The sequence below is a fragment of the Hippoglossus hippoglossus genome, chromosome 13, assembly GCF_009819705.1.
Source record: "Hippoglossus hippoglossus isolate fHipHip1 chromosome 13, fHipHip1.pri, whole genome shotgun sequence".
Lineage (NCBI taxonomy): Eukaryota > Metazoa > Chordata > Actinopteri > Pleuronectiformes > Pleuronectidae > Hippoglossus > Hippoglossus hippoglossus.
In genome coordinates, this window is record NC_047163.1 from 12474480 (window position 1) to 12491242 (window position 16763).

At 44.0% G+C, this 16763-nt stretch overlaps 1 protein-coding gene across 1 annotated transcript in view; it reads right to left on the reverse strand.

The window, feature by feature from the left end:
* The window catches only part of LOC117772633, a 62510-nt gene that overhangs the window by 23545 nt on the left and 22202 nt on the right, over nt 1-16763 (reverse strand). The window contains exons 43-68 of the mRNA XM_034603915.1: nt 16102-16255; nt 15558-15657; nt 15151-15323; nt 14686-14922; nt 14339-14526; nt 13764-13884; nt 13286-13436; nt 12977-13116; nt 12625-12771; nt 12033-12155; nt 11352-11507; nt 7648-7764; nt 7377-7538; nt 6966-7184; nt 6459-6629; nt 5974-6108; nt 4462-4677; nt 3654-3832; nt 3260-3362; nt 2985-3143; nt 2660-2822; nt 1717-1820; nt 1448-1627; nt 1133-1330; nt 535-714; nt 246-437 (exon numbers count right to left, since the gene is read on the reverse strand). Of these exons, the coding sequence (XP_034459806.1) occupies nt 246-437; nt 535-714; nt 1133-1330; nt 1448-1627; nt 1717-1820; nt 2660-2822; nt 2985-3143; nt 3260-3362; nt 3654-3832; nt 4462-4677; nt 5974-6108; nt 6459-6629; nt 6966-7184; nt 7377-7538; nt 7648-7764; nt 11352-11507; nt 12033-12155; nt 12625-12771; nt 12977-13116; nt 13286-13436; nt 13764-13884; nt 14339-14526; nt 14686-14922; nt 15151-15323; nt 15558-15657; nt 16102-16255 (4168 nt within the window). The remainder of the gene's footprint in view (nt 1-245; nt 438-534; nt 715-1132; nt 1331-1447; nt 1628-1716; nt 1821-2659; nt 2823-2984; nt 3144-3259; nt 3363-3653; nt 3833-4461; nt 4678-5973; nt 6109-6458; nt 6630-6965; nt 7185-7376; nt 7539-7647; nt 7765-11351; nt 11508-12032; nt 12156-12624; nt 12772-12976; nt 13117-13285; nt 13437-13763; nt 13885-14338; nt 14527-14685; nt 14923-15150; nt 15324-15557; nt 15658-16101; nt 16256-16763) is intronic.

Genomic DNA, 16763 nt, shown 5'->3' on the forward strand with positions numbered 1-16763 from the left:
TAAGCTCAGCTTCAGTTGATGAAACCTTCAGAATGACTTTGGACAATCCCCATGGAATTGGTGTAAAATTGTTGTTTTCATTAAACTGTGTGTATGTGTGCGAACAGTTGTGTCCCTTATTAAAGAACGCCTTATTGAAAACATGCCTCTTGGCTGTGCTGCATGCTAATGTATTGTGAGTGCTACTGGAAAATAAATTACGATGCCTGGCCCCCCGTGGATCGAACTTGAAAGTGGGAAAACACCTTGACAGTAGGATCCAGGGGTACAGGTGGTGCAGTTGATCTGGTGGTTGTTCCCCTCTTTGGAGCTAAATGTTCCTGCAGGGCAAGGCATGGGGAGTGGTGCTCCGCTGGGGCAGAAGAAACCAGCCGGGCACGGGGACTTGTCGGCTCTGCTGGAGCCCCAGTCGCAATAAAACCCAGCCAAGCAATCACCTGGAGCACGACGGGGAAAAGAAATGGAGGATAGTTAACTTTAAAAATCCATCAAATTCATCATCCCAGAACCTCTGCCGTCTTTTATTCCACCGACCTGCTCTTTGCCCCTTTAGGCAGAAAATCCCAGGTGGACAGAGAGATCCAGTTCTGTTGTCAGTCGGATTCGGCACCGTGGCTCCCATCAGACAAAGAAAGCCAGGAGCACAGGACCCAGAGGGTTCAACCAAACCTTCAGAGCCACAGAACTGACCGGCTGGACACACCAGGCACTCACCTGCAAACACAGACTGACAGCTCTGACTTCAGCCCTAAAACACAAAACAAGCTTCCTGCCGGGTGCCGTCAATCAGCACGTCTGAGATGGCCGCACACCGCTGTGTGTCACTGTCCTGAAGTAACTAAAGTATAACTAAATTAAGGAGGATCACTAAGAGATTATTTTGCAAGACTTGAAATCGTTATCATTATTACTCTGCTGTAGAGACAGGATGTTTTCCTTTTGTTTAAGGGAAACTAGATAATAACTAAGAAGGAACAAATAGTTTACTGAAGCCCTCAGAGTTACACTGGAAAGCATCTGCCTTAATTTGTTTAGGTCTTTAAATAACTTGGCTAACAAGAACTTGGCCAGCTAAAAGGGCAAGATTGTTTAGTTTGTCCCCTTTTTTATTTGAAAGGTTCAGGCTTTTCACCTGTGGTGGTGAGACCCTGGTTGGGGCTGTAGGTGCCTTTGGGGCAGGGGACAGGAAGACTGTCTGAACTCTCCCCGGGACAGACGTAGCCGGCTGGGCAGAGAAGAGGGCTGCCGCTGGTGGAGCTGTGACTCGGGCAGTGGAACCCGTGAGGACAGGGATTACACGCTCTCTGGCCTGATAAATCCTGGAACCAGCCTGGTAAAGACACTCAAACAGAGAGGAGATTTTCCGAGAGGGCGAGGGAATTTGTACAAGCACACAGAAAAGCCAGTTTTGCAGAGTTAAGCTCACACAGTATCGCTTCTTGTTTACCCAGAGGACATGGTTTGCAGTCATCTTTACTTTTTCCTCCCGTCTCATTTTGGCGGGAGCCAGCTGGGCAGGGGGAGGGCACGCTGCTGCCCTCTGTGCAGTAGTGGCCCGCTGGACAAACACTCCCAGAGATATCTGACATTGGAGTGGCAGTGTGGGATCCCTCCAGACAGTAGAAACCTGGAGAGAAACACTTTGCAAAGCTAATTTCCATATCAAGTAGGATAAGGAATCACACTAACTTACCTAAATTTGTCATTTTTTCTTACCTGGCAGACAAGGTCCAGAGGCTGCAGCGAGGCCGGTCTCTGAGCAGTAGAAGCCAGGACTGCAGCTACGGCACTGAGACTCATCTACAAGTCCACTCTGCTCGCTGTCAACAGATGTGAACGTTCTCATTAATGCAAACCATAATAGTAGTCGAGTGATTACATCTAATTTGGATAAGAACTGCTCAGTATTACATTGTAGGAAGCACTCCTTGCCCCTCACACTGTTGTATGTTTAATACAAACAATAAAAATAAGGTGAACAAGGATCTTTTCATACAACAATTTATAACACTTTGTATGTATATATATATATATATATAATATCACAGTAACTGCACACTTTATTAGGAACATCTGTATAGCTGCCTATTCATGCAATTATCCTATCAGCCAATCACTTGACAGCAGTGTGGTGCACAGAATCATGCAGATTTAGGTCAGGAGCTTCAGTTCAGGTATCAAACGTCAGAATGATGGCAACAAATTTGACATTCGGGACTTTGACTATGATGAATCTGCTGAGGGATGGAAATGTAAGGGTGAGTATTTGTCAAAGGAATGAATCCACAGGCACAACCAGACTGGTGATGGTAGGGGAATAGTGCGGGGATTGACTCCTTTGCCCATTAATACCATCAATCATTGTTCGAATGCCACAGCTTCAACTGCTGAGCATGTGCGGCACATGTTTAATGCACCGCACGTCAACTCATGACAATGAGATCAGTGAATTTCAGCAGCCTCCCCAGTCTCTAGCTCTGAATCCAATAGAGGACCTCTGGGATGTAGTAGAACAGGAGATTGGCAGCGTGAACTTGCAGCTGACAAATGTGGAATTCTTGCCACGAAGAACTGAGGCTACCCAGTATTAGTCTGGTGTTCCTAATAAATCGCTTGGTGAGTGTAAAGTCAGTGGTGTATGGAGTTGCAGGACATGCACCTGAATGTTCCCTTCGGACATGGTTTTGGTACAGAGGTCCCCACAGGGCAGTAGAAACCAGCAGGACATGGAAATCCAGTCAGACCATCGGATGGCGAAGCTTCTGAGGCTTTTCCAGCACATACAAACCCTGCAGCACACAGCCCACTGGGGAAACTCCTCCCTTTAAACAAACATCATGCCAGCAAGGTTTTTAATCACACTAACAACAGAGCAACTACAGAATAATAATTGTGTCTGGGAAGCACTGCAGCCGTCTACGAGATAGATATCTATGAGAAATACATAACGAGCGACAGGTGCCAGGGGAGCGGATGCATTGTACCTGTTTCTTTACAGAACATCCCAGGGTCACACGGGGAGCACTGTCGTTCTTCAACCAGCGCCGACATGTTTCCATAGGTCCCTGCTGGACAAGGACGCTGATTCGCTGATCCACTGGGACAATAAAACCCTCCCTCACACAGAAGTGGACGGGTCATTCCTGATGTTCAAGTACAGATAAAAAAAAAAAATTCATTCCCTGATCATTATTTAAAAGATTGATATACATTTATGTTCCCCGCTGCTAATGCTCAGTCATCCGCCTGTCAACTTTACCTTGATGGTGACAGTAGAAACCAGCGGGGCATGTCTCGCAGCTGCCCTGGCCTTGCCTGAGCTGGTAACTGCCTGGAGGACAGGCGCTCTGACTGACACTTCCCTGAATCAACCATTAAAATTCATTCGACCTTACAACCAGGAGATAACATGCATCATCAGGAATGATCATGGTGTAACAATAACAGTGGAGACAGACACAGCACAGGGAGGAGGGCCGAGACAGTTGACTTGGCACGTGCAGTAAGCAGCAGCGACACACTTGTCATTAAAGAATAAAAAACACATCCCAGGAGGAGGAGGAGGAGGAGGAGGACTCACGCAGAGTCATCACATGCAATATTCGGTCGACGATGACTGACAGTAGCTTAAAGACTAACGCCGGATGGCTGACCTTCTCACAAGAATGTCCCGCTGGGCAGATATGTGGTTGTGGGCTCTCAGAGCTCTGTCCCTCCGGACAGTAATAGCCCTCCACACACTGACCACTGGGCTCCGCTCTGCCGCTCTGGTGGCAGTAGTGACCCGGAGGACACAGCTGGCAAGCCTCAAGTGTAGATCCACCACGGGAACCTGATGAGTTTGGAAAAATCAATCAATTCATTCTGTCCCCATTTGTTTGTGTACACACAGATGTATAGATAAACCCACAGTGTCGGAAATAACAAGTCACATTGTAACCGGCGGTAATGGAGGCATTAAGACGGATCACAATGTTAATTCGATGCAAAGTACATACTTTGATTCCCTCATCAGTTTAGAATTCATATCCATTCAAAGGAGCTACAGCATGTTTTAATAGGATTCTAGTTGTCCGCTGCGAGACATGAATACAATTACCACTTTGTGACTGAAATCATTCATAAGCGCCTGAGGAGAGAAAGAGAGGTTAGAATGGAACTTCTAGTTTCTCCACATCTGTGAATGGCAGAGACAGACAGCAGGTTCATGTGAGGATATTAGCGGGAAAAACTGACAATGTGAGCAACAAAGGAGGATTGAGCTTTGTATTTTTTCCCGAGTAGTACTGTGTCTGATTTCTCATTCATCATAAATTCATTACCGTAAAAGAGACAGGGGATAACTAACTTTTCTGTCTTTTTTTATGATTAAACAGTTCACACACACAAAAAGAGATCAACAATAAGTGAGATTTCTTTTAGATGAATCAAACAATTACACACGATAAATAAATATCTCACTTTTTATGGTTCCAAGAGGGCAGGGCAGAGGAAGAGGAGTTCCCAGGGGGCAGTAGTGTCCGGTGGGGCACAGGGTGGCACGGGGGTCAAAAGAGCCTTTGGGGCAGTAATATCCTGCAGCACAGGGACCCACCGGGGCATCTAGGCCCGTCTGGTTACAATAAGAGCCAGCCTCACAGGGCTGGGGGTAGGCAGAAGCCAAGGGACAAAAGAAACCTGAAAAACAAAGACTATTAACTTCTGTGCTACCGAAAAACACCAATCAGGGGGATTACGGTTCTAATTCTCACACTCCCCTCACAGATGGAGGACTTTCTCAAACCCTGAACTTTGAATTCCCACAACCCCATTTTCCGCTTGTATTTACTGTTAACTCACCACATTTCTTGTGTATCAGGGGGCTGTAATTACTTTGTTGAGAGAATTTAATTCTTGTGCGCTGCTGGTCTGACATCAGCTTTTATTTCACGGCTGCTGTGTTTATGCGCATCGCCACACAACGTAATCGCCAGGGAGGTCCAACAGCTCCAGCATTCAGGCTTCCACGTCTTCAAATTGGGGGAATTTAAACCGTAAAGACTGAGGTTAATCTGCAGCCTTAGCATCTATCTTGTGCTGCTTTCACTGAGGCACAAGATAATGTCATTATGGAGTGCAGCTGATAAAGCTTTTTCTCTAAGTCCTGATTCTTACCTCAGCCAAGGAGCTTATGTACAATACGTAAGCTCTGCATTCGTGCCTTTCTGTCTGTTAGTTAGCAGGATTAGGCAAAAACTACTGGAAATATAACCACAAGAGGATGTGGTATGAGTCAAGGAAGAACCCTATATATGTTTTTGTATTTATATGGCCCTTTTCTAGTCTTGAGGACCACTCAAAGCACTTTACAGCACAGTTTTGCCATTCACACAAACATTCATACAGTGCAGCACTTACTTTTGTGAGAAGGGGCAATTTGGGGTTCAGTATCTTGCCCAAGGACACTCCGGCATGCGGAATGGGGAAGACTGCGTTTGAACCTCCAACTTTCTGACCCCCTAAGCTAAGATCTATATTCCACTTCTTTGATATCATGAGATAGGGCATTTGGCAAAATGGATTTTAATTGATTTCTCGGAATAATGATGAAATGACCCTGAAAAAAAATCTGACGTCTTGGGGACTGATATTTAGGGATACAATCTAAAAATCTGGATCTAGTGAATTTAAATGTGTCGTGCAGAGCTAAGCACTCTCTGACTGCCATTCTACTTTTTTTTAATAAAAGTAATAAAACTAGGCATTCATTCTCCAAACTACCATAAGATGTCAGCTATTTTCTGAAAGACTTTCCAAATAAAACCAAGATGAAGTATCCCATCTGGAATATGGCCCACACTCAATTAGTCATATATCACGGCTGTTCAAGTCGATTTGTCTACCGTGTCACGAGCGCCAAGATAATGTGTACGCTGGAGGAGATGAACAAAGTATCACAGAGAGTGCACAAGTTCACAGTGAGGATTTACCCACCTCTAGGGCATACATCTCCTCTGTAGGTGGAACACGCGTAATGTGGACTCTGGAGACACGGCGGTGGGTGAGTCACATTATGGTCAGAATCTGCCTGTGGCGCCGTTACCACTTCCATCCACGCAGCTCCCCTTGCTATAATAAAATATGGCAGATTGAAAAGCATTAAGGAGCTCTAAGTTAATATCTTTGTCTCGCAGACAGGAAACCAAAGAGGAGCCAATCTTCTCTCTCTACAAGCTGATTTAACAGTTTTGACTGTCAAGGGTACAACCATCTTTGTACGACATTACACCGAAAGGCGATGATTAATTGCAGAATACTTTCGTGGGAAGGTCGAACTGGGAGCTGTTGCTTTGAGCGACATTCATCATGACACATTAAGGTTCCGTTCTCTGCTTGAACAGTTTAAAGAAATTGATGTACTGTTCTTTCGGCAGAAGCGTTCATTGTGTAATTACAAAGCAGAGAAGTTCATGTTTTACCGGAGTCAGTGGAGTTACTGAAGAAGGACAGATTGTGCATCCAGAAGGCCGTGTCTGTCTTCATGGTAAAAGCCTCCAGTATTTCATGCAGACAGCTGAACAAAGAGGAGTTGGCCCGAGGTGTGGGGCTTTGTGCACCTCCGGAGCAGAAGAAACCTGCAGAGCACAGACCTAACAGAGGGAGGTATTATGAAAGGGCTGCAAGCATTGGGTTGACTGTAAACCTCATTATTTGTGAGCCTTGGCCTGATAAACATGGTAATTGTCATTTAGTTTCAATATATTGGTTAAAAGTTGTGTCCCTGGAACAAAATGGGATTTGATCAGCATTTCACAGATCTGGAACGACGCTAATGGGACAAGCATGATCCCTGAACATGTGCTTTGATATGGTTTACAACTGAAACACTAGGTGCTGTGGATTTTACACAATTGGCTTTTTACGCTCATTAAGGATTGATAAGTGTGACTGTCCTTGACTAATGCAAAGCTGGTGAAATCTCCCACCTGTGGGCTGCGAAGATCCACGACCGAGGCAGTATTTCCCTGGGGGGCAAGGGTGGCAGTGAGACGGGGAGGAAGCTCCAGGCTCTGGGAGGAAGCTGCCAACAGGACAGGGTTTTGGTGACCCACTACCCAGAGGGCAGAAGTGTCCCATGGGACAGACATCTCCATGAGGCTGGGAGATAGGAGAAAGCTCGGTGGACCCCATGGAGCAAAAATGTCCTGTGGCAGACAACACAATTAGACATGTCTCTGAGAAAACTGCAGTATTTGCAATATAGGGTGAATTAGATGTTTGAATGAATGAAAATTAGATAAATACAATGCAGAAATACAGTAGAGGAAAATGCAGCCTTTTGCCCTGCATCTCAATTCTCTGACATTTTATCTCGGGGTGATAATAAACTGTCAGACCTGGGTGGCAGAGCCCAGATGGCTCGGTCTGAGCACTGCTGTTGCAAAAGGAGCCAGGGGGACAGGGGGTGCAGTCCCCGAGGGACGTCCTGCCTTCCGATGGACTGACGTGGCCCGGCGGACACGGGGTTGGCACAGGCGAACCTTCCATACAGTAGAAACCTGGGCGAGGTGGTGCGTCTCATTTTACATTCACCCTCAGGTCACCTTTTGTTTTCTTTATGAACAGTTTATTGTTGATCCATTATGAGTACATATTTTTTTTAATTACCTGGTGGGCAGATGTTACATGTTGACTGTCCAGATGCTGACTGAAACGTGCCAGGGCTACAGATGGACGGCTCGGCGCTACCATGTGGGCACGCGTGGCCAGGTGGGCACTGATGTCCTGTGACGCAGTCAGAAAAAGAAAAGCTCATGTTTGTATAGAATTGCTATGATTTATCCGAAGCACACCGAGGTGGCATTTATTCATTGAAAAGAATAGCCGGTGCATTTCACAATGCCCAGTGTGGTGTGACGGAAACATAGCAGTGAAGGCAACAGTGACTCTGAGCATAATGCATCCTGCACAAAATCCTGTGGGAGGCACGGAGAAGAGAAAGCAGGCTCGGCAGCAGGTGCCCTGACTCAGACAGCCATGAGCCGGAGACTATTTTTATGTTCTGGGCCATTTCGTGCTCAAATTAGCAAAACGTCTTTTCAATGAAAGGTGAAGAGGGGACGAGATGCCTTTCAAAAGAATCTCTAGAAGTACCTGTAATATTAGAGGAGAAGGAGAGCTCATCCTAGGAATAGAATAACCTCCATTGTATACGTGTATGTACTGTATGGCAAGGTTAGTCATGTGAGGGATGAGTTCTGCTTCACACCTCTAGTTCGAGGACCAGTTACTGAACAACTAGATTTCTAGAAAATTAACACTTGAACATACACCAGTGTGATAAGAACTACTATGAAGAAACCAAGTTCCACAAAGAATCATTCGATGTCTACTTTTTAGTTTGGCCCGCGGCCCATCCTCCAAAAAGGACGAGGAGGAAGAAGTTGTGACCGGTACTGCAGCCAGCCACCAGGTGGCGATCAAGTCGCTTTGCTTTGTCGTCCATCTTTAATACAGTCTATGGTTGTGGAGAGTTGAAACTAACCAAAAGAGAGAACACTGTCCTATGAAAACCACTTATCTCCTGTGTTGGCCATATTTAGTTTTCCAGAAAGACTTATAGATTATGGAGTTTCTTCATGGGGGGGTGAAAATATTCACCTACTTCTTAAATCAAATACACTTTGAAAGCCAGTGGGATGATCAGAAAATTATTCTTAAATCTGAAAACAGGGCCGTTTTCACAGGACAACAAATGTCACATGGAGTATGTTGGTATTGCTAATGGCATTGCAATGTAATTAGCTTTAATTAGGGCCCGAGCACCTCCGGTGGGAGGCCCTATTGTATTTCGAAGGATTTGTATTTCCCTTTTGGGGCTTTTTCAGGTCCTAGACATGCTCAAATTGTTACCAAAGTTTGCAGGGAATTCAAAACCCCAAAAAGTAATTGTATTCTGGAGTAATTTGAAATGGGCGTGGAAAAATGGCTCAACAGCGCCATCTAAGGAAAAGCCCCTCAGTTAGCTTTCACCGATCTTCACAACAATCGTAGCCCAGGTGTATCATGACAAGACAAACAAAAAAGGTCAGAGGTGCAATTGGAAAAAAGAAACAGGAAGCCCGCCATTTTGACTTTAGTGGCCATATTGGCCATTTTCCACATTTTTACTTTGATGTACTTGTCCCAGGGCTTTCATCAGATCAACTTCATATGGAGATGCGTGTCATCACAACAAGATGGAGATGAAAACTACCTCAAAGATCGATTTTTCGTCACACAGTGTGACCGTGGCGTGGCGTCAAAGTTTGATTACACGCCATCAAAACACGAGGTTCTGTATCTCTGACATATTTGGTCGAATCGAGTCCAAACTAGACATGTAAGACAAAAGTCCCGGCCTGATGACATCTACACAGAAATCATGACTTAAAAACACAGCGCCCCCTGGTGGCAACAGGAAATGTCTTGTTTTTTGCATGTCTTACACTTGGAAGTATTCCTCCTCATCTACTGACCACAGCCATGTCAAACCTATGTCAAAAGGTTCTCAAGACATTGATAATGTAGGCATAAGATTACTGTGACTTTTCGTTAAATGCCATATTAATGGCATGGCGTTAAAGTTCATCGACTCGCTGTGACACACGAAATTGCTGTAACTTCCATGTTCATGGGTCTATCTCCCTCAAACTACATTTGTGTAGCAACAGCCCCCAAAGGAGACGATGTTGTCATAAGTCCAGTGTGCAGTTTCCTATCACCGCCAAACTGATGTCTCATGATCAGAGACCAAGCCTGAACAGCTCTATGTGTCAATATTTCCTCAGTGTCATAGCGCCACCTACTGATTCGCCATGAAACAGGATGTACTTTGAAAATCCACTCTGCATTATCCAACCGGCTCCGAACTACTGACCTATGATCACAATCCTGACCTGAACACATCCATATATTAATATTAGTTCAGGGTCATAGCACCACCTACGTTACGTTACTTTACGTTACTTTTCGTTACTTGTCGTTACTTGTCGTTACTTTGTAACATTTTTCGTTACTTTTCGTTACTTTTCGTTACTTTCGTACTTTTAGTTACTTTTGGTACTTTTAGTTACTTTCGTACTTTTTAGTTACTTTCGTACTTTTAGTTACTTTTGTACTTTTAGTTACTTTTTAGTTACTTTTGTACTTTTTAGTTACTTTTGTACATTTAGTTACTTTTTAGTTACTTTTGTACTTTTAGTTACTTTAGTTACTTTCGTACTTTTAGTTGCTTTTTAGTTACTTTAGTACTTTTTAGTTACTTTTTGTTACTTTTTAGTTACTTTTTAGTTACTTTTAGTTACTTTTGTACTTTTAGTTACTTTTGTACTTTTAGTTACTTTTTAGTTACTTTTGTACTTTTTAGTTACTTTTGTACATTTAGTTACTTTTTAGTTACTTTTGTACATTTTAGTTAGTTTTTAGTTACTTTTGTACATTTTAGTTAGTTTTTAGTTACTTTTGTACATTTTAGTTACTTTTAGTTACTTTTTAGTTACTTTTGTACTTTATCTTCCTTTTTAGTTACTTTTGTACTTTTTAGTTACTTTTTAGTTACTTTTGTACTTTTTAGTTACTTTTGTACTTTTAGTTACTTTTTAGTTACTTTTGTACTTTTAGTTACTTTTTAGTTACTTTTGTACTTTTTAGTTACTTTTGTACTTTTATTTACTTTTTAGTTACTTTTGTACTTTTTAGTTACTTTCGTACTTTGTTACTTTTTAGTTACTTTTGTACTTTTAGTTACTTTTTAGTTACTTTTGTACTTTTAGTTACTTTTTAGTTACTGTCTGTCCATATTATTATTTTTTTTGGACGGTGCACAGTTTGGACTTGCACAGTGTGATGTGCAATTGATAGTGTGGACCGTAATGAGCAATTAGCAGGCAAGGATCGACATCGTGTGACGGACGCAGGAAGTGAAACGTTTGTCCTTGCCGCAGTGCGCAAAACGCATGCAACGTGGAGACGTGCGCTTGGTCATTGATCGCTCTCTCCACTAACCGCAACAGGCTTCAAAATGCGTGTGCTCGGGCCCGTCGGTGCTACAACATAGCCCTAGTTTAATTTTAACTTCATAGTATAATCATTTCTTTACAGTATTTTGACTGAAATCTGCAATGTCATTCATATGTTAAGTTGCACTACAGTACAACCTTCTATAAGTTGTACACAAGATAAGTTTGTCGGTACCGATGTCATCATGTGAGTATATTTTGGCCAGCTATTTGAAAACCAGACAACACTGTGTAGAAAGGAGAAGAGAAATGATGAAGTGGAAAGACTAGCGGGATTAAACCCGAGCTGACCCCGGCTCATGCGTACTGTACCTGGCTGACGTCCAGACAGTGAGCGCAGTGGACAGAACCACCCTGCGGGGCACAGGAGGTCAGCAGAGATCTGAGCCCACGAGGGGCAGAAGGAACCAGGGTAACAAGCTTCACAGTCAGCTTCTGACTCAGCTGCAGACTTCCCCAAGAAAGTGCCTATGTGAAGAGGACAAATTATCAAGGGAGTTAAAATAGCTTCCTCTCCATTACTTTATGCCCTTCACACACACACACACACACACACACACACACACACACACACACACACACACACACACACACACACACACACACACACACACACACACACACACACACACACACACACACACACACACACACACACACACACACACACACACACACACACACAGAGAGAGAAAAGGATATAACATGGCTTGACAGTCTCATGTGTATCGCTTTAATTCACTTAGTTAAGCAGCTGCCTGACCATTATGACAGGTTTTATTGGACCTGCATTAGGTTTTACGACCTCCTCTAAAGTTTGGGGTTTTTATGGCACTGTACACAACCTTTAGCAGCTAAGTAATAAAAAGGCAAGAGGTCAGACACAGATCTTCTGGAGAAATGAAAGGGGACTTTCACGGATGCTTCTCTTTAGCAACATATTCATGATTCATGCCAACAGGAATATTTTACATCCCAGGGTTTGTCTTTTACCTGGAGGACAGGGGCTTGGCTTTGAACTCCCTCGAGGACAATAGTGGCCAGCAGGACACACATCACCATGGAACGAACCCAGGATTGTATTGCCAGGATGTGGGGATGTGAAATCTCCTGCAACTGAGACAATGGACCTTTATTGAATGCCATTCCTCATTTGGTTAGCAGGTGAAATAAAAAGCCCAGAGCCATTTCCTGCAGTGCAAGGATGAAAACTACTACTAAGGGCGACTGGTAAATGTTTTGCCAAGATGTCTCCAGCACTGTGGAGTCAAAGGCCATGAAAATGTTACATGAAAACAGTGGTACAATCAGAAAAAAGGTGCACAGTGCTGTTGTCATATTACCTTAGCGTTTTATATTACAAATACAATTTCTATAAGAAGTAGTATTTACCAACCCTGCCTTGCATGGCATTTATTAAAGGCAGGGTTGGTAAGTTAAATCTTTTTGTTGAAATCTTCTTCATATCTCGATCATCAGCCATCAATAAATAAAGTCGTATAGAAAACAAGGGAGAAAAAGCCGGAGTATGTTGCCTCTTTGCCCTTTAACTCTACATGAGGGGCAAGAAGGGAAAGCCTGTTACCTGTGATATTACCCCGAGGTGTGGCTGTCGTGGATCCTCCTGTGCAGTAGAAGCCAGGGTCGCAGGGCCCAGACGGGGAGGAGAGGCCCACCTCTGCACAGTGATAACCAGGTAAACAGGGCTGACACGCTTCTTTGGAAACTGCCCCTGATAAATCAAGAACACAACTCATATCTGATCGGAAACATGGTGTAATTATGTGAAACATTTCCACTTCACTTGGATAAAGGAAAATCTTTCATTTCAAAAATGTACATTTAGCACCACAATCAATAACTTCTGCTAAATAAATCTATTATGTTCAAATGACACGAACGGTGTATCTGTGTAATTGCTCAGTGTTACATGTCACCGTCTATGGAGCTGAAGGTGCCTGCGGGGCATGGAACCATATAGGTGGCGCCCTGGGGGCAGTAGGACCCTGCAGAGCAGCGGCCTCCTGTTGGGCCCTCCTCCGGCTGAGCAGAAACAGAACCACTGACACAGAGGTAACTAGGAGCGGAGGAACGAGGAGGACAGGGGGACGTGGGATGCAGAAAGTGATGAGAGACAGATCATAAGAGGTGTAATTATAGAGACAGAATTAAAGACAAACAGGATGTCATACATTTCATGGTCCTGTCAATGAACATGATGAAGTGTGTGTGTTCATTGTGTTTACCCAGGAGAGCAGACGCCGGTGGGAGCAGCCAGTCCGGAGGAGCTGCAGTATCTCCCTGGTGGACAGAGCTCGCAGCCCGACTCATTGGACAACCCCATCTGCCCGCTGAAGGCACCAGCTGGGCATGGAAATGCTACACCAGACCGCGTTCCTGTGGATTCATAGCATTTAATATCTACAGATGGTAGTCGAATAATCATAACAGAACATCACAGAGCATATTAGAAGATAAGGATGCTGTTCACCACCCTGATTTTGAATTTGCAAAATCAGACAGCCATTTCCTGTTGGAGCCACTTGTTTCATGAGTCCACACGAAACCAGAGGGATATTACAGAGCATTTTGCATGCAATGCATCACAGCATTAGTTAATGAATCAATCTCACTGACCCTGCAGCATCACTGGTGGCCCAGAATATATCTATCTGACAACATTTGTCATGAATGTGTTAGAATTGCCGCACTGTTGTATCCTACCCGCTGGGCAGTAGTGTCCTTCTGGACACAGCACGGGAGTCCGAGTCCCAGACACATGCCCAGTGTCAGCCTCCACTGAGCCAGGACAATAAAATCCTGCTGGACATTCAACACACTCTGCCTGTGGAGGAGTAAATCACACACGTCGTTTTAATTAATACACAGCGCAAACACAAAATTATGACTACAGATGTTGACGGATATAAACAGACAATGAAATTTTAGATGCTTGTGTTGGAGATGATAAAAGCTCAGTTATAAACCGTTTACAGCACACACAGATGTTGAAAGAGATGGGCCGGCTGGAACATTATCTATTTGATTTTTGAAGTTGCCCCCAGAATGAAGATAACACAGCGTGACCGTAGATGAAGAACTTATCTTTTATAGGTCATATCCATTTAGTCAAGAGCACCATTTAGATCTGGGTTTGGATTTAATATGTTTCAGTCCAGTATATCAAGCCATATACTGTAAGTTATTTTTAGTCAGCTACTAGTGTTATTATTTTTGTATAATAGGTGCACCACATCTGAAACTGCAGGACATATTAGAACATTACTTATCTTCCTCACCTGTCCTGGTGAACCCTGGTAGGTCCCTGGTGAACAGGACACCTGCCTGTCAGTTCCAGGTGGGCACATGTTTCCAGGTGAACAGGGTATAGAGGCCTGCAGGCTGCTGTTGTCTCTGCCCGGACAGTACGAGCCAGCAGGACAGATATGAGAAGGGGAAGAGAGCCCTCTGGTGACACACAGGAAGCCTGTAAAACAAAGGCAGCACTGTCAAGCAGTCACAGCCATTGAGCGAGGGGATTAACCCTCGATAAATAAAGTTATGTAATGGGATCTTAAACCTCTGAGTGATAAAAGACAGATACTTAAACACGGTTGTATACAACATGTGGTGAATTAGTGCCAACCTGGAGGACAAGGCAGGCAGCTGGAGAGATGAATGTTCCTGGTCTCGTTGCTGTAATATCCTACAGGACAGGCCAGTGGTGCAGAGGAGCCCTGGGGACAGTAATGACCTTCAGGACATCTGTCACCCGTCGTCCCTCTATCCTCTGGTGTGGGTGACGAGGCCCCAGAGAGGCAGTAGTAACCAGCACCACACTGGCCGGATGCAACACCCCTCCCAGGGGACATACAGAAGGAGCCTGGTTTGAGAGGATTAAACAATGTGAGTGAAATTGGGTGAAATGGAAAACTACTCCAGACAGTATGAATTCCAGTTGAGATCTAGTTTATATCGGTTTAATTTGCTGCTTTCTTAAGTGAACTTATTTTGGTAACGAGGTGTTTAATTTACGGTCAAGGTCGCTCTACTGTCAACTGCTTAATCTTAAAAGAAGCTAAACACTTATTAGCAGTAAATGGCGTGTGACCTGGAGGGCAGGGTGAGCAGTCCTGGGGTGTTGCCATCCGAGTGTGAGGGTTGATGGATCCAGGTGGACACGGGTACTGGTGCTTGGACCAGGTCCCAGACGGGCAGTAATGACCCACTGGACATTCATTACTCCCCGACGAAGAGCCATTACTGCCGACAGGACAATAAAAACTACCCAGACAAAAAACAAGAGAGGACTTATTTTGTTCTGGGCCACTGGTGGCAGCAACTTGTTTCTCTCTGTGTATATAAGTATGCAAACTGCGAAGAAAAATAATACATATGTGTGTGCGTGTAAGCATGCAAAACATGTACTGTATCTATATTTACAGTTCCTGCATAATCCTTCATGTGTGCATGTGTACGGTGCTGGGTGTCTGTGGGTGGCCGATAAGCGAAGTTTACCCCTGGGGACAGGCGCTGCAGCTGGCTCGGCCGTCCTCTGCACTGATGGTTCCCAGGGGGCACTGCTGAGGAGTCACCGAGCCCTCGGAGCAGTAATAACCTGGTTGTGTGAAGACAAGAGTCATGGAGGGGATGCACACTCTCACACTCACACACTCACACAGAGATACACACACACACACACACACACACCACAGGGGACAGCGTTCGATTTCTAGTGTCAACAGAACAGCTGCTTATGTTCGGCTCTATTAACTTGAAAGAGTGTTTCTTTTGTCTGTTCACCAAGTTGGCTCTGGGCTCATGTACATTTTAAGCTTTACTTGTGTGCTTCACAATTGGCATTTTTATTTGCTTCTCCTCCAATGACACACAGAGTGTAACTTTGTATCCATTTCCTGTTTTAGCAATAAGTATCGGATTATATCATCCTTGTGTTTATTTTTTCTATTAACTATCTTGCAATGCATTTTATTTTGACAATCATCTTTAAGTTGTTTGAAATATAAATTGCAGATGTCTAAATTCGGAGGGATCTGATAACCTTTTGGGCACGGTCCACCACGACCGTCTCTCAGAGGAGGGTCGGGCCGATCTGCACCCCCCAGACAAAAGAAACCTTCCCAGCATTCTCCTGACGGCGCTGAGAGCCCCACGGTATCGCAGTAGTAACCAGGGAGACATGGCTGGCAATCCTCCTGAGAGGGGAAATGAGAGAGATAGCGAGAGACAAAGACAGAGAGGCTGTTGAACAAAGGAAAGGGAAAAGAGTTTGCCTCATTGCAACATTGATTTTGGTTTAGCTATTGATTGGTTGAGGCAATAAAGAAAGATAAACAGTGGAGACATTGGTAAGCTTAGCATGACCGCAGCTTGTTTAAAAAAACTCATAACCAGAGGATTTTTAAAACTTATTTGAAGAAAATAATAATACAATATTGTAAGGCCTAGAAATAACAAAGAAAGAATTGTAAACAGTGTCAACAGTTTTTAGATGCTGTATATAGGGATGGTGTTGCAGGGTCTCTGCACATAAACTACTTTCCAAAGTAAAGGATGATTGATCAATAATCTATGTGATGCTAGAATTTTAATTATTAAACAATAACATGATAAAATATAGATAAATAAGCCATGAAGTAAATATCTTTACAAGAAACAGCAAAATATTATTTATTTTTTCCAAGTGCCTGTTTCTACTGTCGG